We start from the raw sequence: 25243 nt of genomic DNA on the forward strand, positions 1-25243 counted from the left end.
GGGACATCTGGAGTACCTTACTTGGCTTGCTTCCACCATGACCCAACCCCAAAGAAGCGGATGAGGATTAGATGAGATGAGATGAGATGGGATGAGCTGTAATTCACTCATCCTTTGTCTGTGTGGGGTGTCATTCTGTTTCACACGTCTCTCTTGATTTCGCTGCTTCCCACTCTTTCTTTCTTTTCAGCTGTCAGAAGATGTACTTCAGAGGATGAGAGGAGTAGCCAACATTCCACCGGGACGCACACCCTCGCCAACGTCGACCAGCCCGAAGAAAGGCCCAGGTATTATAGATAAGAGGAAGTGTTCCCAATGACTTTTCGTGATACAAATATAGAAATTGTTTGCGAATGAAATTATGTAATAGTGATTAAAATGCAGTTGCCAAGGAAATAATGACATTTATTGTATGTGTTTTTGATAATGTTGCTTACCGTGTTTTTAACTTCTTTTTTTTTACATTTTTGAAGTTTTTAGCTGTTTTGTACTGCTTGTACTGTTGGTGTTTTTCTGAGGTGAGGCCAAAGACAAATTTCCAGTCTTTGTTCAACATAAAATTCCATTCTATTCTGCTGTATGTTTACAAAGACTATTTAGTTGATAAAAATCCTTCAACGAATACAAATTTGAAATTCAGATGAAACCACAAAATTACCATTTATCTCTAGTGAGCAAGTAAACCCTCCTGTTAACATTTTTGAGCTGTAAACGTATATGCTTTCTCTGCGGTGAAACATATGAATCTTTAACACGAGTAAAACATTTCCAAGAAAATATCATTATTTGTCTATAAGGCATAAAATCATAGTGTAAAACTTTGTAATGAGTAGATATAGTTTAGACCGAGACAGGGACTGCATAGTTTTTCTTTCTTTGAAGAAAGCACTAAGCTCTAACAGAGATGGTCATATTAAACCACACATCTGTTTTCTTCTTACACTTACACTTGTGTGCAACAAAAATAAAATCAAAACACTACTCCATCTTTATTGATAACAATTAGATCCTTGAAAATATTCAAAGCAATATTTACACCAAATGTTCCTTCAAAAGTAAATCAAAAACTAAATCCCATATTACAGTTATTACAGTAATTTTCCTGCCACCCGTTATCTGAAAGTAAACACCTTTCGTCCCACCCAAAGCAGTGGTGCAATACTAAAGATCCTGAGCTAATGGCTAGCGTGATGCATAAACATTCCATTCAACATTCTGATAAATGGAAGGATTATGAAAATGAATGTGATTTGCAAAACAGCACAATGGAAGTGCACCTGAATTGAAAGGCTAATAAATAGTGAAGCGACTTGATCAATTCAAAGCAGGTTCCATTAAAAAAATGGCGTTTCGTAGCCTGGGAACCAGACGAATCTGCGAGCTCATTTTTTACATTTGCTGTGGCTTAATATACATGTGGCCACCCTTCCGTTCAGACATGCTGAATCCAAATGTCCACCCTCCTGACTTGCTGACTGAGCCCTTGCGGACTTCGGTTCTGCGTACTGTGACGTATTCACCATCATCACGTCTGCGAGGGTGCGAGACTGTAACAGACTGCAGCCGCTGATTGAAAGGCCTCAGATCTGTTTCACTCGTGGCTGTGGAAACAAATACAATCATGAACTCAGTGATCGCTGCAGTACTTGCCTATGTACTCCTTATACAAGGTATGACCTAAGGAGAGACATCAAAGCTGCTAAAAGAAAATATAGGGACAAACTGGAAAATGACTACAGTGGCTGCAACTCACGGCTCATGTGGAGAGGGCTGCAGGCGATTACGGATTATAAATCAAAATGTAGTGTGGCTATCAACATCTCTAACTCTTTCCCGGATGAGCTTAACAACTTTAATTCCCACTTTGACGCTCACATTTTGGACACAGTGACAGCAGGACAGTGCCCATCCGATAAAGTTGCTCTACAGGTGACAGAGGCTGATGTGAGTAAAACTTTTATAAGGGTTAAGGCTCGTAAAGCTGCTGGCCCAGAGGGCATCCTTTCATGTGTCCTCAAGGCATGTTACACTCAGCTATCGTAGGCTTTGACTGGCATTTTTAACCTGTCCCTGTCATTCTGTGTGGTTCCACTCTGTTTTAAGAAAAACACCATTGTGCCTGTACCTAAGAAAACACCTGTCTCTTGTCTTTATGATTATTGACCTGTTGCTTTGACCTCCGCTGTTATGAAGTGTCTGAAAAGATTGGTAATATCATATATAAAATGTAACATTCCTGCTACCCTTGACCCATTACAGTTTGCCTACTGTTCCAATAGATCTGTAGATGATGCTGTCTTTGCTCTGCATACTGCTGTAATACTGTTTGAAAAGAAAATACCCATGTCGGAATGTTGTTTCTTTTTTTTTGTTTGTTTTTTGGAATGTTGTTTATTGATTACAGCTCCAGTTGTACCATCCAAACTCGTGTTGATCAGAGGTCTTGGTCTGGGTAACTCTATCTGTAATTGGCTATTTCATTTTCTGACAGGCAGGCCCTGTGAGATTAGGTAAAGCATACTCGTCTACATTAGTTCTTAGGACCAGCATACCTTCGGGCTGCTGTCTCAGTCCCCTATTTTACAGTCTGTTTACACACAACTGTTTTTTTTTCCTTCTTAATATCCCCCCCCTTTTTTTTCCCCTCCCCAATTGAATTTGGCCAACTACCCCACTCTTCCGAGCCATCCCGGTCGCTGCTCCACCCCCTCTGCCGAGCCGGGGAGGGCTTCAGACTACCACATGCCTCCGATACATGTGGAGTTGCCAGCTGCTTCTTTTCACCTGAGGAGTTTCGCCAGGGGGATGCAGCATGTGGAGGATCACGCTATTCCCCGCAGTTCCTCCTCCCCCCTGAACAGGAGCTCTGACCAAACAGAGGAGGCGCTAATGCAGCGACCAGGACACATACCCACATCTGGCTTCCCACCCGCAAACAAGGCCGATTGTGCCTGTAGAGATGCCCGACCAAGCCGGAGGTAACACGGAGATTCGAACCGCCGATCCCAGTGTGCACACAACTGTGTTGCCAAATATGACAACAACAGCATCATTAAATTTGCAGATGACACCACAGTGAATGGACTAATAAGTGACAGTGATGAGAGGGCCTATAGTACGGAAGCGGACGATTTAACCATATGGTGCCATGATAACAACCTCTCTCTAAATGTCAATAAGACAAAATAAATCATTGTTGACTTTAGAAAGATCAGAGGAAATCACATTCCTATTTCCATCAATGGTTCATCTGTTGAAATTGGTGGACAGTTTTAGATTTTCAGTTTACACATCACAGACACCCTTACATGGTCTCACAACACCAATTGCATCCTCAAAGTCACAACAGAGACTGTATTTTCTGAGGCAGCTCAGACAGCTCAGTACTGCAGACTACTGCAAAGGACTGTAAAGACAGCAGTAAAAAATTATTGGCATGGAACTACCACAACTTCATAATAGTTGCACCACTCGCTGTAAAAGGAAAGCCCAAAACATCATTAAGGACACAGCCATCCCGCACATGTTCTGCCCTCTCTTTCTATCTAAAAAAAACTACCAGAGCATCAAATCACACAGCACCGTCTCAGTAATAGTTTCTTTCCACAGGCAGTGAGGATGCTGAACATCTGACACACCCATATGCACCTTACATTGTGTATTGGGCGCCGTGGCGGCATGATGGCACAGTGGTTAGCGCTGTCGTCTCACAGCAAGGTCCTGGGTTTGAACCCCAGGGTTGTCCTACCTTGGGGTCATCCCAGGTTCTCCTCTGTGTGGAGTTTGCATGTTCTCCCTGTGTCTGTGATGTGTTTTCTCCGGGTGCTCTGGTTTCCCCCACCATCAAAAGTACATGCATGAAAGGGTTAATACTCTTGTCTGTGCCCCTGACTAAGTTGGTGGAGCTGGAGTTGGTCCCTTGGCGCTGTACGGCAGCTGCCCACTGCTCCTAGCTACACAGCTAGGATGGGTTAAAGACAGAGCGTAATTTCCTTACGGGGATCATTAAAGTATGTCATCATGTATGAATTCACTGTGTACATAGTCTATGGTTTTTTGGGGGTGGCGTGTACTTGAGTTCTTTGTTTTTGTGTCCATCGTGTTAAGGCAGAGAAAGCCAGAGCACAAGAATTTCATTGTATTCGAAATACATATGATAATAAAGTAGAACTTGAACCTGAATGATACCCGAGCCAAAGGGTTGTTTCACCCTGTGTGTCCTTTTAAGGTTCTCCCGTTTATTTTTTGGCTTGCTCACTCGACACAAGACCATTTAGCTTCTCTTCATTGAGAATTTTTCTCGGAAGAATCCGCCATATTCCACGATAAAACAAAAATGTAATTCTACAGAAAAGGCTCTTAATTTTCTTGTGATATGCATAATGAAACATGTGCCACTAAGTCGTGCACTGCTTCTATAGGGTAGGCTGCAATAGCCAGGTGCGCATGCGCGGTCAAAGTGACGCGCAGCAGGTGATGCGGAAAGAGGCGCTTTTGCGCACATTTTTGGGACACAATTACTTACTGAAACAACAGGATTTTCTCCATATATCACTGGTAAGAAAGTCATTACGGCAAAAGTGTCAATTTTAATAATCAGTTGCTGATCGTGCAACTTTTAGCCTTCGTTCTTGATTAAGTGGATGCGCCCCCCCCCCCAAGTTAGTAAGGCTAACTGTTAAGCCTTGAGCTCCAGCATAGTTAGCTCACGTCAGTGTTTCTCAACCGGGGGTCCGCGGACCCCTAGTGGTCCGTGGTGTAATTGCAAGGGGTCCGTGAAAATAAAATATCTTTAAAAAAAAGATCCTATGACATTTATAGAAATAGGATTATTTTACTCAAATGTGACTGAGACCTTTATCTACCTAAACTATAAAGGGTAACAGGACTTTTTTCTCTAATTACATCTGTTTCACAAGTGTAATTTATTGTATTTTAATAAGAGATCTCGCTCCCGTTTGCATTGTTAAAAGTTACTGCATAAAAATTCTGTTGTTACACATATCTGAAAGTTACTGAATACATATTCTGTTTTGTTACATATATATGAAAGTTACTGCATAAGAATTCTGTTTGTTAACTATATCTAAGTTACAACTGAAAGCTCTTATTTTTGCCCCAAAGAGTGAATAAATGCTAAAATGCAATTTAAAATGCAGTTTCTACTGTTTCTATCAAATTGCAACCCCCCCTCCCCCAAGATCAGGTGGAGGGGTCCTCAGGGTAGATCAAAAATACGCAGGGGGTCCAGGACCCCAAAAAGGTTGAGAACCACTGGTTTACGTAACAGCTAGTTTAACGCTACGTTTTTTCCTCTGGTTGTAGGATTTTCGTACATTCATCAAAAAATGGTCGAAGAAGCAAGCTAAATTAAGTAATTACTTTGGTGTTGCACCGCCTCAAAAATAAAAAAATAAAAAAATTCCAGACTGAACCTGTACATTAAAAACGTGTATTCGCGGAAAAGTGGCTGCAGGAAGTAGCCTGGCTCCAAACAGGTGACGACTGCACAGAGGTGTGGTGCAGAATATGCCGTGAAAATCCCAATCTTGCGGAGAAAAGCAGCGCCGGTTATATAGGGACAACACATTTCGGTCAGCCAGCTTTTGAAAAGCACGGGAAGAGCGAGGAGCACGTGAACATAGTGCAAACTATTGAAAACCGGGTGCAGCCCAGGATCAGAAATCTGCTCGCCCTCTTGCCACGTGGCAGGACAAACTGGATGAAGAACAGCGTCAAGCACCGTGTAATATTGCTCTGTTGGCCTTTCACAAAGCGGAACATGCACGCCCGATGCGTTCATATGAGGAGGATATTGCGCTTTTTAAGAGGCTTGGAGTTAATGTCGGGATATCACTCACGAGAAGGGAGGACCCGCATCATGCAGAGCATCGCGCAGACAATCGGCTAGAATTAAGTGGACAAAATTGAAGGCAGCTGAATTTTGGGGCCTGCTCTTTGATGGATCAGAAGACATGACACAAGTGGTGCAGGACATTGTGTCTGTGTCTAGCTACGGAGAGTTTACCTCGGATTTCCTTGGATTAATTAATTTGGGTGTGAACCGAGCGGCACAGGACATAGTGTACGGACTGGAGCAGCTCTTCCATACTCTTGGGGGCTCAGTGGAAGACGAAGTTGGTCTCGTGTGTACAGACAGAGCAGCAGCCAACGTTGGAGTTTACAGTGGGGACGTTTCCAAATTGCGTCAGATGGTGGCGATCGGGATTCCCTTGTGCATATGCTGTGTACTGCCCAAACCCTCGAGAACGGCAAAGTCAGCTGATCACATGGTACCATACTGTGAGATATTTAATCTTTCCGTTGTCAAGTTGCTGAGCTTTTATTTACAGAGAGGGGGCGCAAAAAGAACAGAACAGCTAAAGAAGATATGTGATGAGGATGGAATTGCCTTTGTGAAACTAGGAAAGTTTCACAACATCAGATGGTCTGCAGGGAGGCAAGAGACTGTTGAAAATGTGGAGGCTATTACCTGCCATTCAAATTCAAGTGATGACAGTGACCTAAAACATATGCACAGAGTGTTTTCAGTGTTTCCTAGCCAACATGCTTGACAGTGGAAACATTTTACAGTTCATCTCCCTCAAGTTCCAGCTAGATAAATTGACTATTGGTGAATGCAAAGATGAGCTCATGGTAGCTGCTGGACAGCCGACACTATTGCTTGACAGTGAAGGCAAGTACAAGAAAGAGACTGTCAAATGCTAACAGGGACCAGGCTGATGTACTGAGAGGTCTAATTCATGAGTTTGAAAGCAGATATGACTCCCCTTAAGTCATGTGATCAATTTTTAATTTTTGGTCCTTCAACTTGGCCTCAAGAAATGCAAGACCTCCACAGTTTTGGCAACATAACACTTACTAACATCCTCCAGAAATATGAGGCCAGCTTGTCTGTTGACAGAGACTCCATTGTGAGAGAATGGATGCATTTAAAGCAAGCAAGAAAACGTTTGGCAGCCTCCTCTGTGTATGACTTGGTCAACACAGTGAAGATAAGTAATCCAGATGGTTACTCCAACATTCATAAAGTCCTTCTGTTGTCCCTTACACTGCCCTTGAGCAGTGCTGCACGTGAAAAGGTATTTTCACATCTCGATATAATAAAAAGCAAGTACAGATCCCGCCTGTCACACTCTCGCCTCTCATCCCTGATGCACAGCCTCTTGTCTAAGATGACAGCAGATACTTTTGACCCAAAGCCAGCTGTTGACTTATGGATGCAAACAGCTAATTGCGGACTCAACCAGGGAAAAAGAAGTAGGCCTACATCTTCATCTGCCATGTTTGAAAGAGATGAAGACAGTGAGGAGAGCAGTCAGGAGGGTAGTGATGATGGCAGCTTGTATGATAACTGCTGCGTTAAGACTGAGTACCAAGCAACATTCCCAGGTGCTCCCTTAAGAACCAGACCAAAAGAGTTATGTGCACCTCTGTCTATAGCCTATACTTATACATATTTCTGTATCATGATATAGTTGACTACTATTTCAGGCCTACATGATTCAAGTAATGTTTTAATACAGTAATTGTACACATTCATAGTAAGTTCGTTTTGTTTTTTTAGTTGGCAATTTGAAAAGTGTCCCATATTGCAATGAATTGTGGGTAATTAAATCAGTGAATTCTGCACCCTGATCGGACTCTCTGGAAGTCTACAGAAAGCCCACTTGAGGCCCCTTGTGGACTGGATAACTTGTGGATTTGGCCAGCCCTCAGCACTCACAGACTTCTCGGAAATGCGCCCACCAAGCCTGCAAGTCGGCAAGTGCAGTGAAGTCTGGAAATGTGGATTGGTTGATTCTAGATCCAACGGGGTGTAGGCACGGAAGTAGATGTGATTGGTTGTTGGTTAGGGTTTAAACTCTTTGAATTTCCGTTGTTGGCAAATGTTAACGTTAGCTACCATTACAGTATGATCTGGCAATGTTAAGGTCAGTTGTGAGCTAGCTAGCTAAATGTTTCAGTGCGCATCGTTTGTTTCAAGTCAGTGCGCTTCGAGGTTCCACGCTGTCTATTGGCCGACGCAACAGCCAATCACGGCTACTTCCGTGCCTACACCCCGCTGGATCTAGCATCAACCATGTGGATTCAGCCACAGATTTCCAGCCGACCTGGCCTGGGTCGGGCAAATCACAATCGTCTAATATGAGGCGGGTTTGATAGGATGACGTACAGCATGTTTCTCCCTCCATCCGCATTCCGGGAACTCTGTCTCTGATTGGCTAGTACTCGTCTCCGTTGGTTAGGTTGGTTCAGGTTAGGGTCAGGGTGGGGTTAGGGATAGGGTTAGCCAATCAGAGGCATAGTAGGTAGGGGCAGGCCTTCCCAGAATTTGGGCGGGGAAAAATAACGCTGACGTACAGAGGAGTGCTATTGGCTGCCGCTGATGTGGGACGTCTGTTGAATCCGTTATCGCAAAAGTATTAAACGAACTGGACGGTATATTTTCTGTGAAAGAATAAAAAAACCTGCATGTAAAGCTTTTGCTGAAAAGAAAAGATATTTTTGCCTTACTTGTGTAACCGGTTATTTTTTTGCCTGGTGCGGGATTCGATACGGGGTGTACTGCACCACAAGGCGACATCACTAACCGCTCGGCTAAAAGGTTAGATCCGCTAGCTAGGGACTAACGTGTCTTATTAGTAGTTTACACTTGCAACAGGATTTAGGAAAAGTTTAAGCACCACGTCACACACTTCTTTGCTCTGATTGGTTGTAGGTCTGTCCAGTTGCGTCCAGAGGCATTTTGGTCTGGGCCCATTGATTACGCTCCTTGGAAATCGAAAATGAACTGAGAGGAGGCCAGAATGATTAGCATTTGTGAATTTGTCTGGTTCCCAGGCTAGGTGTCCTACAAATGTTCTAATAACTCCTAGCGTACTGCAGTCTTGGCATTAAAACATGCTAAGTTTCAATGGCTGGTGTTAACACCTGATACGTGCATGCTAAGTTTGTGTATTCCCAGCTGTTTTTTTTTCTTTCTGCAAGATGTCTGTTTTCTGATTGCTATAGGCACCTCCCCAAGCCCTGGCACAACACCCAATCCCAGTCCTGTTCCCCAGCAGAGCCCAAGGCTCCGGGCTAAATCCAGCACCAAAACAAACACAAGTAAACCAGCCGCTAATGCCAAGGATGAACAGAAGAGGTGGGTTGATGGTGTAATAAGGACAATGTCAGCCCTAATTCTGTAAACTATGGTTCAGGACCTAAAAAATGGGTCCCCCACTGTCTTATGAGTCCTAAGGAAACAACACTGCTACTAACTTTTGATGAGTTTGATGAGTAATTTGGTTACTGAACTGTTAACCGAATATCCTTTATTTGGATCAGATTTTGAGGGAGGTATCACTGCTGTAAAATTTCATTTAGTTCAGATATGATTCATTGGTTATGAGTTAGAATCAACACAATTCACCCAAAAAAACTGATTTCCTTAAGGGAGTGTGGCCCACACTATACAGTGGAAGGAGAGATTTGTTTACAGTAAGCATATGAAGCATCGTGGATTGATTCTTAAGCTTGGAATAAGGATGTAACATTGGTTTGTCTGATCAGACATGCCTTGTCCCTATGCCAAGTCAGAGTGCGAAGGAGATGAAATATGTTTTCCTGTGTACCAAGGAATCTAGTGTTATATAAAGGTTAGATCATTGTGTTGACAACCCCAGCATAATTCATCCTTTTTCTACAGTTCCCATATGTAGTATTCCTTCTATCTTGCATCGTACTATGGACTCTGGAGGAATTCCGTTACTTTGTAAAATACTGAAACCTAAACAGTAGATTAAGAAAGACATTCATTTAAGTATATTTAAGCATCCTGTGAGCCCCCTCTGGGATTCTAATCCTTTTTTTTTCTTCCATGATTGGAAGAAGAACCAAGGCCTCTCTTATTTTGGTCCTTTCATCCGAAACTGTGTATTCTAGATTGATTATAAATGGCAATATTTCAAATGGTTTATCGGGTTTTTTACCTGTTGATTGTCAGCTTCCACATTGGACGGCCAACTGAAACACTGCATTTGGTATATGCTGACCCCTTGTGGAATGTTTGTAGAAAACATTTGATGGCTGAAATTTGATGGCAAATTCCTGTTTGTGTTTAATAAGCAGAATCATACTTGTATGGTTCTTCTATATATATATATGTGTGTCTGTGCGCGCACATGTGTGTGTGTGTGTGTGTGTGTGTGTGTGTGTGTGTGTGTGTGTGTGTGTGTGTGTGTGTGTTTTCATTAGGTATGAGCGTGAGCAGGCAATATTGAAGGAGGAATTGGCCAAGGAGGCACGCAGACAGAGAGAGGCAGCCCGGGAAGAAATGACCAAGACACTGAGCAGAGAGAGACAACACACGCGTCAGGAGGCTGAAATGGCCAAAGTGATGGTACAGCAAGCCCACACAATCACTCAAACAAACGAACATGTCTGCAAGCTTGTGTGTCCATCCATGCTCTCTCGTGGCTATTCTATCCTAATGAGCTAAATTTAATATTTTGCCAAACCTCTCACCATATCTCTAGTCTCTCTGCATCCGTGTCTTACTGTATCACCTCTATTCCTGTCTGTCTGTCTTTGCTTTATTACTCTGTTCCCCACTATAGGCGGCTTGAGAAGCAGTGTAAACAGTCAAGCTATTCTCCCAAGGGTAGATGTTATTGCAGTTCTTTTTTGAGAAATTCTCTTTCTCTGTTGTAATGTCCAGTACTGAACTGGAGGTGGAGCTATTGGAGTCTGTAATATGAACACACTTTTGAGAATGTGTCAGCACTCTTCCAGTGCTCTTGGCTCTAGACTGTAGGTCTTTTGCATGCCTCGAGTTTGGCGATAAAGCTGTGTAGAAGCGGATTAATTTGAGTCCCTATCGGTCTGCAGAGATATGTTTCTGTTGGGCCAAGTAATGATTTAGCCCGGTCAGGCTTTCTCTGGTTGAAGCACATGTAGAACATTTTGCAAAGCTCAAATTGGGTCGCGGGATTGTATTTGTAATTTTCCTGGTGTTACCGCTCTCCTCCTCCCATTCCTCTGCCTCCTTTCACCTGTTCATATCTCCCCGGTACAGCGCCATCACCTGATTCTATCTCTGTCTCCCTCTATTTCCCGTCCTCTCCCTCCCTTTCTTCCCTTCTTTCACCTACACTCCTTTTTTCTCCCCTGTTCTCTCTTTTTTCTCTCCCTCTTTCTCTCTCTCACTCCATGCCAACCTATCACTCCAAGTCTCCCTCTACCCCTCACCCCTTCTCCTGGAGACAGTATTATCAGTGCAGTGCAAGCGGTAAATTGCACCCAGAGAGTTTCTTGGGGCTTAAGATATGAACGGCCGGGGGTGGGGAGCGCCTGTTTTACACCTCGGCCGGCGCTTACTTCACGTGACTACCCCCCCTGCCCCCCAACCATCACTGCCGCCACCACCATCGTGTTGAGACATGCTGTAGAGGCCCCCTTATCTCTACTCCAGCACGCTCCCACCACTAATAGAAAGCCACTGGAGGAAGGGATGGCGTGAGCAGAATGACCAATTGAACGGGGGGGCCCAGACCTCTGATGTTGAGCGCTCCTTGTAATTACTGTTCTAACACACGCAGATGTTTTGCCAGTGTGCCAAGGATTTACACAACCCTGATATGCCTCCTAACAAACACATATGCAAACTCACAGTTGACAACACAACCAGGCACAAACATGGCTCCCTAGCACCTGTCGTCTCCTCGGCCTCTTGGCTAGGATATAGATCCTGGCTAGATAGTACTGGATGGTTGATGGTGATGAATACAGCTGCCCAAATGCAGGCATCTGTACTTCCTTACTAGCTTAGTTGCTGATTTTAAAAATAGGAGGTCCAACATGGCTCCAGTCTTACATAGCAGAAGAACTACAAACGGTCCTCCCAGTCACACACATGCAGATTAGATTGTTTATTGCTTGGCTATGTAATTTGCTTCCACCCACCACAATAGGATAAACACAAGGTTTTGCCATTTGAATTTATCGTTCACCAACCAGTTAGTCATACAGCTCCAGAGAATTCATCAATAGTGGAGTAGTGGTAATGTTGCGTATACTTATGGCTCGCCCTCTACATCCCTTTTTCCTCCCTATTTCTTTTGCTGGTGAAATGCAATTTTTATACATGTAGTCATGCAAGCCGTGGCGCTGCTTTATTGAGCCTGCTGAGAGTGTATTTTAGAGGAGAGAAGGTCCAGGATACACAAATCAACTGAAACACAATCGGAAACAATATCGGTTAAGCCCTCTTGAGGTGTATGACTCAGTGAAACATCGATTTAAGAAGAAGCCCGCTTGATAATCTCAGTGAAATGCATGCCCTTACATGCTCAACCCTGTAACATTTAGATTAGATAAGTGTGTTTATGGTACCGTACCACTTGTGAGATGGGCCAGTAGATCATAGTGATGTAGTCTGATGTCTTCTGTGGCAATCATCGTGTTTTTTCTTCTTCCCTCTATTACCCTGACAATGATAAAAAAAAAATTGCATTAAATTCCGTGTATTGATTCAAAATCCTGTGTGTTGATTCAAAACTTCAACTGCATATGATATTATGTTATATATTCCACGGCACGGTGGGGCCTGCCGCCCAATGACTTTTGGGATAGGCTCCAGCATCCCTGCGACCCTGAGTAGGATAAGTGGTTTGGATAATGGATGGGTGGATGTGATATATTGCTGTTGATAATGTCCATTAGTAAGTAGTGTATATTGCAAATACAGTTACAGTTATCTTTGATTACCATTAATCAAATCTTTAAGCTGCAGATGTGAAGGAGATATTTACCTTTCTTGGTATGATAAAAGACTGGTGGAAAACTGGCAGGGAAACCAGAGCTTCTAGAGATGTGTCCTCATACTGTGTTTCTCTGGCTGTGTATGTTGGCCCCAAAGACCTTACCTAAAGAGTTTTATGTCTTCTACTTTGGCTTGAAAAGGACATTTTTATTGGCTGGTCTTATAAAAGATGACTGGTCAACAGCTTAAGTGGCCAGTGGCCTATGATAACTTTTGCACAACAGCGGGGAAAAGATGGAGGGCACAGCAGGTGACGTTCAATTTCCTAAAGAATGAGGATGAGCGAGAGCAGGAGGGAGCAGTGGATAAACATTTAGGTGGACAGGTGACTAAGCATTTGTTTCAATATTGAGTAGGAGGAAGAAGGGAGAGCAGATAAGAGGATGGAAAATGAAGGGATGAGAAATTACAAAAATCAAGGAGGTAAGTAGGAGGAGATGGATTGGAGTGAAAGAAGGGGCAACAGGCACCTTTGCATTTCCAGCAGAATTAGGAGAAGAAGAAGGGTGAGCGAATGAGACAAAAACGAGAGTTGACTAAGCATTTTCTGCAAAATTTAGAAGAAGGAAGAGAGGAGGATAGGAGAAAGGCAGGATGAGGGAAGACAGAAAAAGAAGGAAAGAATGAAGGAGGATGCATCAAATGCTTTCGTGGAGACAAAGGAAAGAGAAAGAAGGTGTAAGAAGTGATGAAGTGTGTCCTTTCCTCACATGTGGGTCTAAGTACTCCGTTGCAAGTCAGAGAAAAGCAGCGGAATGCATCTTAAAAGGAGAAGGCTTTCACAAAGATACGTTCTGTCTACTATTTATCACAGCTACCTTTTTTTTTTCTCAGTGCGACTATCAATCCCTCGCTTGTTTGCTCCTGCCTTTTGTCTTCTTCCAACTGAACTGCCTAACCCCCTCCCTTTTCTTTCTCCTGCCCTCTTGGAGCCAGGGCCCTCACCCGCTGTGCAGTGCTCTGTGAATAGTCATTGTTAATAGCAAATCTTCCGCAGATTAATTTCAGAATGAGCGAGGGAATGGAAGAATGGGAAGAAAAGGAGCGGGTCGAGCTAAAGGGCTGAAAGGGATTTTGTCTTTTTATAATGTATTAATGGCCTTTTGGGGCCTGTGAAGCAAAAAAGGTGATAAGTCCCATTAGCATATGGCAAATTTCTCTCTCTTTTTCTTTCTTTCTCTCTCTCTCTCTCTCTCTCTCTCTCTCTATCCTCTGAGAACAATTAGAAAGCCTATTACATTAGCTGCCCTTTAGCTTCCTCTATGACAGAATTCCAAAGCTCACACCAAATGCCATCCATGGTTCCCTCATTCACAGTTCAGGTCTATTCACACTGGTTAATTAAGGAGCATGCGTCAGCAGTTGAAGCGTTGTAGAACACACGGTGACTCAGCCGAATGTCGGTTTGCTAACTTAACGGCACCTATGACGATACTTGGAAGTGCGTCTGTGTTTCACCACCTCACAGTCCTTAAGGTCATTTTGACTTGAAATTAAAGATGGCAGTGCTGACCTGTGACCGACCACCTTCAATGCCAGATAACAAAAAAGGTTAAACCTAGGTTTTGGTAATTGATGATTAGCTTCGGTGGCACAGTGGTTGGCGCGGTCGCCTCGTGGCAGGAGGGTCCTGAGTTCGAGCCCCAGGGTAGTCCAACCTTGATGGTTGTCCCGGGTTGTCCTCTGTGTGGAGCTTGCATGTTCTCCCCATGTCTGTGTGGGGTTTCTCCAGGTGCTCTTTTTTCTCCCACAGTCCAAAGACATGTAGGTCAGGTGAATCAGCTGTAGTAAATTGTCCCTAGGTGTGAATGTGTGTGTGTGTGTGTGTGTGTGTGTGTGTGTGTGTGTGTGTGTGTGTGTGTGTGTGTGTGTGTGTGTTGGCCCTGTGATTGTTTGGTGGCCTGTCCAGCGTGTCTCCCCGCCTGCTGCCCAGTGACTGCTGGGATAGGCTCCAGCATTCCCACGACCCTGAGAGCAGAATAAGTGGTTTGGATAATGGAATGGAATGTTTGGCTTTGTTGGTGATGGTCTCTTTACAAGTTTTGTGTGTCATATCTTCTTTTTAGCAACAAAAGCTTGCTTGTCTTCAAGCTCACTGCTTACCTGCATTGGCCCTACCTGCCCACAGCAGCCAAATGCAGACATAAAACACTATGTGCCAAGATATTTTTCATAGGAAAGTCATACCAGACAGTTACCATTAAAATGAGCAAGTCCAAAAGGGTTCATGACTTGGATTTTTTCGGATTGGCCATTGTCAAGTAAAATAGATTTTATTTGTATAGCCCAATATCACAAAGTACAAATTCGCCTCAGTGGGCTTTACAGCAGTACAACATCCTGTCCTTAGACCCTCACATCAGATAAGGAACGACTCCCTTAAAAACCTCTTTAACAGGGAGAAAAAATAGGAAGAAACCTCAGAGAGAGCAACAGAGGAGGGATCTCTCTCCTGTGGGCCCAGGGACCATGGCCTTGCCCGGAGCTGCACCCGAGGAGGTAACACCGAGGGTGGTCTGACAGGACACGGAAGCAGGGCAGGCTAAGCTAACTGCTAGCCCATGCAGACTGGCAGTTCCGATAACACTGAGGGGCAGTCTGGTGGCGGCCTCACCTGGCATTGACTGTGGTGTTTTTGACGTCTTCGTGTGGAGTGCAAGGAGGTGTGTCGAGGGTGTCTAGCTTGGAGAGCTGGCGCTGGATCGGCTGGGGGAGCTTGGTCTGCTTCGTCCGGTGGGCCCAGGGACCACGGCCCCTGCCTGGAGCTGCATTCGAGGAGGAAACACCGAGCGCGGTCTGACAGGATACGGAAGCGGGGCGGGCTAAGCTAATTGCTAGCCCATGCAGACCGGCGGTTCTGGCAGTCATCCTGGCTGGTGTTCGTTGTCTTGGACAGTGATTTTTTGTTTAGTTTGGATATATATGTTTGTTTGGATGTGTGTTGTAGTTTTTGGATGTGTGTTTGTCTTTGTGTTGTACTGCTGTGGGCTGGGGGAAATGACATTTCGAAGTGTTCCTGTTCCATACACACTACTTCCGGACCCGAACACATCACTCATACAGACTGAGAGAGAGCGCAGAAGCCTGAGCTCACTTCAGCACCTCACTTCAGAGCTTTCACCTTTTGTCACGAGACAATATCAACTATGTACTTTTAGATTACCCAATTAGTTATTGTGGTGTGCAACACCTATACATGAGGCGCAAAATTGCAAGAATAGACAATATCATGGAGGTAAGACTGTTGCATAAATCAGTGAATAGGACCAGAACCTCTACTTGCTGGAGGGAAGGTGCTGTGTCGGTATAAATGTGTTTCAGTGGAATGTGGAATGAATTAACTTGTCATCTTATTGCTGCTTTTTATATGGCAGTCGGGTGCTTAGAATTACTGAATAGATGATTTTTGTTCTAAGAAATTCCTAAATCCATCTTTTATGAACTGACACATTTTTGACATTAAAGTGGCACTGGGAAACTTTGGAATTCAGCAATGTCTTTTTTTTCCACAAAAAGAATGTTTTTGTTTTGTTTTTTCCCCCTTTTTTTCTTCATACTCTAGCTGTACGATAATAGGGTTAGTGGTTGTGTCAGGAAGGGCATCCGACGTAAAATTTTGCCAAATCATTATTAGCATTGACAAAACCACACTGGATCGGTCAAGGCCCGGGTTAACAACGACCGCCATCGGTGCTGTGCCTATCGATGGAAACTATCAAATCCGCTGTGGCGACCCCTGAAAAACAGGGAAGAGGCTGAAATGATAATAATAATGATAATAATAATAATGATACTAATAATAGATAGTAATAACATACGGCAATAGGCATGGGTGCTAGTTCATGACTACTGGGATGGCATCCAGCACTTGACCTGTGCCCCGTCCATAGGGTTAGTGGTTGTGTCAGGGAGGGCATTCGACGTAACATTTTGCCAAATCATTGTGCGGATTGACAAGACCATACCGGATCGGTCAAGGCCTGGGTTAACAACGACCGCAGTTGGTGCTGTGTCCTCACAGGGTGCCAATGGAAACTATCAAATCCGTTGTGGTGACCCCTGGGAAGCAGGGAACAAGCCGAAAGAAGAAGAAGCGTAGCAGTAAGATACTTGCCTGTATTTAAAAGCCATAGCTCAAATAGACTGTCACAGAAGAAGAGGAGCTATATTCACAGACGAGGTAAAGTAAAATTGCTCTTTTTATATATGTGCTGTAAAGCACCCCCCTATATTTCCTGGGAGGTTTTGTGCTCGGTGGCAGACACATTGCGTAGCGAAAACAAGGCTTCTAGGAACCTGATCTGAGCGGCAAATGTGTAATTCACTCATAGCTGTTACGCGACCAAACTGAATTTACTGATGACATTGTTAAAGTAAAAAAGTTACCTGGTGCTGCTTTAATCCTGCCATTCTCCAGGGTTCATGTAGCTATGCCAACACACTGTACAGGAGGACATCTGCCTAAACGAAACAAGTACTTCGAAAGAAAGAATGGCGATAGTAGTATTACACATTCCACTGCCTGTTGCACCCCCCACACACACAGACTGTGTGTTTCCCGTGTGTCTAATTTTTCTATTTTTAAAGCCAGCAACAACAATATTTCTTAATTCCCTCTACCCATGCTGATACAATCTACCTAATCCAGAGATGTCCAATCTCTCCATCATCTGTACAAGGGCTTTTCACTCGAGTGTTTCCAACTGTGTGCCACTGAGAACCATGTGTACGCGACTTTCATTTCAACCAATCACTTCACTAGCTAATTTAAATAATTAGTCCTCCGTTGTCTGGTTCATGTGCTCATCAGTAAAACCAGCTGGAGAAGTGATTGTTTGGAATGCGGAACCCAAGTGCACGTGGCCCTTGAGAGGATGGGGGGACGCCAGTTGCCAACCTATTGGTTTTTCTGTTTCAACGTATCCACTTGATGAGCAAGCTAACAACCAGGATGGTGTACCAATTTAAGCCACACGAGGTCAGGAGTATACTACTGATGCAGCCATCTTCAAATTAGACTTGGGCATCTTTGTGTATGTTTTTTTTTGTGTCTTGTTTTTTGTGTTGCCTGGTTTTCTGTTTCTCCCCCCTGCTTTTTAACTGCTTACCTACTTGTCCTGGCTTACTTGCCTTTCTGAAAAGAGCTCGCAATCAAGTCATTATACTGGGATATGCATACAATTGGTTGAATTAAGGAAATTGATTCCCTCAAGAGCTTCTCCCCGCTAGTGAAAATTTTAGGTATTACACTCGAACAATATAAAACTACTGGATGGCAGGTTTGAAAAAAAAATGTTAAAAACTTATGCAAAAAAAAATTTTTTTTTATAAAATACATATTTTAAAATATGCGTAGTGTTGGTAGAAGAGATTAAATCCATACTAAAAAGCAAAACAAAACACTGCAATCTTCCCTGACTCCCCTTTGCCTCAGTCCTTTCCTCTCAGCTCCCCGCCCTGCTCCTTTATCTCATGCCACTTTACCCTCTTCGCTCCGCTTTCCCCACTCTCCACCTAGGAGGGTGGGAAGGGCCTAAAGTAAATAAATAAATACACACATAATTATATAATTAAATGCTTAAATAAATTAATAAATATATAATAAAATGCTTAAAAATGAATAAATAATTACATAATCAGATGCTTAAATGTCACCATAAGTAGATAAATGATGAATTAAATGAGATATTAAATATATCTATTTGTGTTTATTTATTCATATATACATTTACATATTTACACATTTGTATATGCATTTATTTATTCATTTATTTATTTACTTGTTCATTTACGCAGAAATGTATTTATTTATTTGCTTCATTTGTTCATTTATTTATACATACATACATACATGCATACATCCATGCTTCCATTTATCCACAGTGTAAGTTGCTGCAGGGATATAAATAAATGTGTCAACTTCATCAATCAAAAGTCAGGGGGCGGGTTAAAGCCTCTGATTGGTGAATGAACAGTATTAACAGTATTACAGACCCAGCAGGCTCAACCAATCGATCGAGCTCTGTTTGATCGAGCTGCGAACTGCCGGGGCGATTGACTGTGGTTTTCAATCGCTCGTTGATGCATTCTGTTAGGTTGAATGTGAATCTTGTAAGTGAGATTGATTAACAACTTTTGAAACTAAATGAAAATAATGTGTTACGGCTTGACAGCCGGGCCGAGCAGACTGCACAAGGTGGGCGTAAAAAACTAGGTCTTAATTCTTACGCCAGTCTTGCATACGTCTGACTTTGTGATTTAAATTTGCACTGAGTGTACCAAGCCTGACTGACCACGGTCATAGCTGCGCCCGGTCTTATGATGTGCATCCACATGAATACACGTGAAGCGATGATTGTTGCCAAGCAACACACTTCTATCCAAAGTGCACTATAACTTCTCCTTTAAAACAAGCTATAGAAGCTATGGAAGATATAGATAACGCAACCCAAAAGAAAAGGAAAAAACAGTCACCATAGAAATCGATTACCAGCGCAATCAATAACAGATGTGATGGCAGACTGCAGACCGTTGAAGAGGTCTGGAAGAAATGGAAAGATCGTTTATCAAAAGGGTGAAGGACAGTGCTGCCTTTCTGTCCAATACATGCTGTAGTTGTGGGGAGAGCTCTTCAGTTAACTCAAACAGAGCTTGCCTGCCAAAGCGAAACCTCTTAATCAGCTCACTGTCTGAATAGATGTCCAATAGTTTTTGTCCGATCATGACGCTCCATACCAGGCATAAAAGTTACACCCAGGAGCGACACATACAGGGCTGAAATCCAAGGGCTCATTTATGCTCCATTTATGTATGAAAATAAATATGCCCATTTCAAACAAAGTAACCATCACTGCCCACATACCTCCACGCGTCCTTCACATTGGCAAGGATGTTACGCAATATATCCACTAGAGGGCAGTTCAGTGTCAAAAGTTTCTGACAACAACAAACATGGCAGCGGTGGAGGAGGTCATTAAAATAATAATAATAATATTAAACATTTTATTCAAAGACACCTTTCATGACACTCAAGGTCACCTTACAATACAATAAAACAAAGCAGTACAAAACATTAGTGCAATCACCAACACAATAACGAATAGAGCACACATCAGCAGAAGTTATAAAAATTATGAATTTGATGCCGTTACATTGAGTACACTAGTTTAAACAGGTGGTTTTTAAGAGCAGTTCTGAATTCTGTAATGGAGTCCAATAAGCGGATGTGATGGGGAATGGAGTTCCAGAGTTTGGGTGCGGCATAGGAGAAAGACCTGGCACCTATTGTGCTGAGGTTGATGGCTGGTAGTGCCATTAAACCTGCTGGTGAAGACTGTAGGGAGCGATAGGGAGTGTAAGTCTGGAGGAGGTCTGTGAGATAAGCAGGGGATTGATTATGAAGAGTTTTGAATGTTAATAATAACGGTTTAAAATTAATCTGCTGTGATACAGGAAGCCGGTGTAATTGATCAGCAGGGGAGAGACATGGTCAGTGGACTTTGAACGCGTAATAATCCGTGCTGCAGAATTCTGGATGAGTTGAAGTCAGTGAATAAGTTTCTTAGTGATGCCTGCCACGATCACATTGCAGTATTCAATGTATTATGTGACCAAAGCGTTGACTAAGACTTCCATGGAGTGTTCTGTTAATGCAGGGCGTAGTCTGGAGATGTTTCGCTGATGGAAAAAGGCAGTGCGGGATACATTGTTTATATAACTTGAGAAGGAAAGGGTACTATCTAGGGTAACACCAAGGCCCTTAGCCTGAGCGGAGCCAAGTATGATGGCTCCAGCAATGCGGAATGAGCAAATATTAGTTTTTGAGAGTAGTTTTATTGCCAATGAGTAGTACTTTACTGCTGTTGAATTTCAGATATCATGGAGACAAGCAGTGAGGGTACTGGAGGGGAGCATGGAAGTGGGCTTAGTGCACACAGAAAGCTGTGTATCATCAGCATAACAGTGGAAATGGATACCATAGTGCCGGAAGATGTTGCCAAGAGGGAGGAGGTAGATAATATAATAAACAGGAGTGGCCCCGACACTGAACCCTGTGGAACTCCGAGAGGAACTATCAAACTTTCTGACCAGTAATTCTGAATTTGTATAAAATGTGTTGTCTGTAAGGTTGGAAGCAAACCACTGATATACAGTGCCCCCAACTCCAATGCTAGCCAGACAATCCATGAGGAGCTGATGGTATATAGTATCAAAGGCTGCGGTGAGGTCAAGGAGGATGAGGATAGAGAGTAGACTGGAGTAAGTGACATGAAGGAGGCCATTAATGGTCTTAACCGGGGCTGTTTCTGTGCTATGTTTAGGGCAAAAGCCAGATTGGAATTGTTCAAAGAGATTATTGTTATCAAGGCAGATCTGGAGTTGAGATGCAACTACCCTCTCAAGGATTTTGGAGATTAATGGTAAATTGGAAATAGGCTGGTAGTTGTTTTGATCAGTAGAATCTAAATTAAGTTATGTTTTTGTTTTATTATGCACCTTTGCCTTATTGTCCCTGTGTCCGGGTGACATAACATATGTTTAGAGTTTCTCACCAATTCGCAAAACCTCTCTTCAAAGAGTTCCAACATTTTTTAAATGTCTTCATTGTGTCTTGCTGGTCTCCTTGAACTATTGGTTACACCATGACTTCTGGTGGTACTGCTCCATTTCATCCCTATCCATAAGCTTTAAGAAAATGTGAACAAATATGGATGAAATGGAACACAGACAATAGGCAGAAGGCTCTGTCTGTATCCATATACATATTCAATGTTTAGCATAAATGAGGCCTAGATGGCGCACTAGTCATAACCTTAAGTTGGTCATAACTTTCAGTTCTAATGCCTCATTTATGCTCAACGTCAACAAATTGTGCATACTGCATTGATGTTATTGTTTCCTGTAGTATGCTGCCTGGAGAATACCACTTTTCAAGCCCCTTAAGAGTTTTTAGGCAAATTTTTTCACATTCTCTTTCCAATTATATAGTCTTTTTTAATTTTCATATGTGTAAACAAACAAACAAACATAGACACCATACCGCTGTCAACAGAGATAGATTTTTATTTTATTTTTTGGAATTTCCCCCCCTTTTCTCCCCAATTGTATCCGGCCAATTACCCCGAGCCATCTGTGTTGCTGCTCCACCCCCTCTGCTGATCCGGGGAGGGCTGAAGACTACCACATGCCTCCTCCGATACATGTGGAGTCGTCAGCCACTTCTTTTCACGTGACAGAAGAGTTTCGTCAGGCGGATGTAGCGCGTGGGAGGATCACGCTATTCCCCCCAGTTCCCCCTCCCCCCCGAACAGGCACCCTGACTGACCAGGGGAGGCACTAGTGCAGCGACCAGCACACATACCCACAACCGGCTTCCCACCCGCAGACATAGCCAAATGTGTCTGTAGGGATGCCCGACCAAGCTGGAGGTAACACAGGGATTCGAACTGGTGATCCCTGTGTTGGTAGGCAATGGAATAGACCGGTACGCTACCCGGATGCCCCAGAGGTAGATTTGTCTGTATCCATTCCTTATCAGCCAATAAGCAGAGTTCTTGCGAGCTGGCATCTCCATTGGTCGCTACTTTCTGTCAGTCAGTTTGGATGTTCACAAGGCTCTTTGACCAAAATGAGGGGGCGGATTCTTTTGCAGTATGTTTTCAAAATGTAGTTAGCTCTTGCTAACTTCCGCCCAGCTTCGCTTGCCCCCACTTCAACACTCAAATTAAATATTGATGGAGTCTCTTTAACTTGCCATCATTCTATTTTTTCCTACTATTTATGAACTTAGCTCTCACCCAAGAGCAATGATCTTAAGAGCTTGATTCTCAGCCCTGCATAGGCATGTCCCTTAATGTGCCCCTCGGTTGATTAATCTGCTCTATGTCCTTTTTTTCTGACAGTAATGTAGTCTGTTCTTTTTTTCAAATGTACCAGTTGGCATACCCAACTGTGAACTGAATAAGACCAAACTTTTCAAAGAACAGTGCTCATTCAATGCTGGTGGTATTTGATGTGACGTTTAAAATGGCAGTGATTTTGGAAAAATATAGTCCTGTCTCAGGAGGCCTTTCAGTGATGGAAGATGTTTTTTTTTTTGTTTATTGTTGGGTAGGTTGTTTTAAAGCTGGTCTTTTCTTTTTTTTTATTCCTTTGTATTTTCTAGTTGTGTTCTTGCTTGAAAAAAGCAATTCGTTAAGTGAAGGGACCACTTTAGAATGCTGCATCTAGGGGCCACCTGGTAGCGCAGTGGTCTATTCCGCTGCCTACCGACACGGGGATTGCCGGTTTGAATCCCCGTGTTATCTCCGGCTTGATTGGGCATCCCTACAGACACAATTGGCCTTGTCTGCGTGTGGGAAGGCGGATGTGGGTATGTGTCCTGGTTGCTGCACTAGCACCTCCTCTGGAAAGTCAGGGCGCCTGGTCGGGGGGGAGGGGGAACTGAGGGGGAATAGTGTGATCCTCCCACGCGCTACGTTCCCCTGATGAAACTCCTCACTGTCAGGTGAAAAGAAGCGACTGGCGACTCCACATGTATCGGAGGAGACGTGGTAGCCTGCAGACCCTCCCTGGATCGGCAGAGGGGGTGGAGCAGCAACCAGGGCGGCTCAAAAGAGTGGGGTAATTGGCCAAGTACAATTGAGGAGAAAAAAAAGGGGGGGGGATTAAAAATAAATAAATAAATAAATAAAATGCTGCATCTTAAAAGGCAGTGTAACATGTTCATTTTCCTTCAGATGACCCTTTTGTGCGTGTTAGGAAGAGTGTGTGCTCCTACAACGGGACGTGTTTTGCCAAGAAAAATAAACATCCCCTACCCAAAAAAAAAAAAAAATCATTGAATGTGATCATACAGTGTTCAGTGAATAAGTTAAAGCAGTGCAGAAATCCATCACTCCATCTCTTGCCAAATAGCTTTTGGAGGTTTAATGGTCCTGCAGCATGATGTCACGAGGATGTTTGTCTGTCTGTCTGTCTGTCTGTCTGTCTGTCTGTCTGCACAGCTGCAATGCAGGAACAAGACAGATGTCCCCTGTGTCTGCACAAATGCAGGTGCTCCATCTCGATGAAATATTACACAGGCTGTTGCACCCAGTTGTAATGTTAAAAGCTATCTAAAACAATGTACGCAAGTTAACAGACTGCAACCATCCCATTTCTGGGGCTTTTTTTTTTCTTCCCTTGCCCCTTGAAATATTTTGGCTGATGGTGCTATAGAATACTCACCCACCCCTCAATCGGCATTCCCGCCTCAACAACTCTTTTTGCACAGTTGCTTGGCTTGGAAAATCCAAAGACCGCAGGCCCCACTGCACAAAAACTCCCATGTCTACCATGTCTGTCTACCCCCCCCCCCCCGATGACTTTCAGAGATGGCACCAGCCTTTGCAGAGCTGGGACCTCTTGTCGGTCTGTCAAGCTGCTATGCAGGAATGAGACAGATGTTCCCTCTGATTGGACAAACCGGCCCCTCCTATTTACACCCACACCCATTTCATCAGTCGAGAGATTGTCTGCTGATAGAACAACAATATTGTTTCTCCCTCGCACACTCCAGAAACTCATTCAGACTCCGGTTTGGAGTGTGAGGAAGGCAGCTGGGATTCCAAACACACACACACACACACACACACACACACACACACACACACACACACACACACACACACACACACACACACACACACACACACACACAGATAGAGAGCGAGAGAGAGGGGGAAGCAGATTGAAGCAGATGAGGACATGTTTCATCATAGTGCGACATATGAGTGGGAGAATTGATTTTAGTTTTATCATGTACAATTTGAGCGCTTGTGAGTGAGTTTGGCATATGGCAAAAACACCTCATTTATGCCGTCCAGATGAGCGAAAAACAAGTTAGATGACTTGCTTTGGTTAGCGCACAAGTTTCGCCTCGAATTTTAATCGGTTTAAATTCTCGAAATGATCTAGGGTGCACAACTGCCGCCTCCTCTCCCACATTTGGCACACAAACAGATGTACGCACAAAGCAAACATGCGCTTATTCTCTCACACTTTCACCTCCGCGCACACACACACACACACACACACACACACACACACACACACACACACACACACACACACACACACACACACACACACACACACACACTAGTTTATTAGGGAGCTTGCCATTTTCAAAAGAGGTGAAAGAAAAAGAAAACGGGTGAGAAAAGCAGAAAGTGCAAAAGAAGAGCGTTAAGAGGAGTAATGAGAACAGACTGGGTGGGAAAGGAGTTACAAAAAAGGAGCAAAGGAGAGAAGATACGGCATGGTAGACAAAGGTAGAGACCTGGAGGGAGCCGAGGTGGAGAGGCGATGGCAGGAGAGGAGAGGGAATGAGGGGCAACAGACAGATTAGGGAGCGTGGAAGAGGGGGCCTCA

General features: G+C 43.6%; 1 protein-coding gene across 2 annotated transcripts in view; it reads left to right on the plus strand.

The window, feature by feature from the left end:
• The window catches only part of chchd6a (coiled-coil-helix-coiled-coil-helix domain containing 6a), a 234671-nt gene that overhangs the window by 12651 nt on the left and 196777 nt on the right, over positions 1-25243 (plus strand). The window contains exons 2-4 of one of the 2 annotated variants that reach the window (XM_056273813.1): positions 191-287; positions 9037-9169; positions 10264-10408. In XM_056273813.1, coding sequence (XP_056129788.1) covers positions 191-287; positions 9037-9169; positions 10264-10408 — 375 coding nt within the window. The remainder of the gene's footprint in view (positions 1-190; positions 288-9036; positions 9170-10263; positions 10409-25243) is intronic. The other variant, XM_056273814.1, reaches the window with a different exon arrangement.

Source organism: Lampris incognitus, chromosome 2, assembly GCF_029633865.1.
Source record: "Lampris incognitus isolate fLamInc1 chromosome 2, fLamInc1.hap2, whole genome shotgun sequence".
NCBI classification, from domain to species: Eukaryota; Metazoa; Chordata; class Actinopteri; order Lampriformes; family Lampridae; genus Lampris; species Lampris incognitus.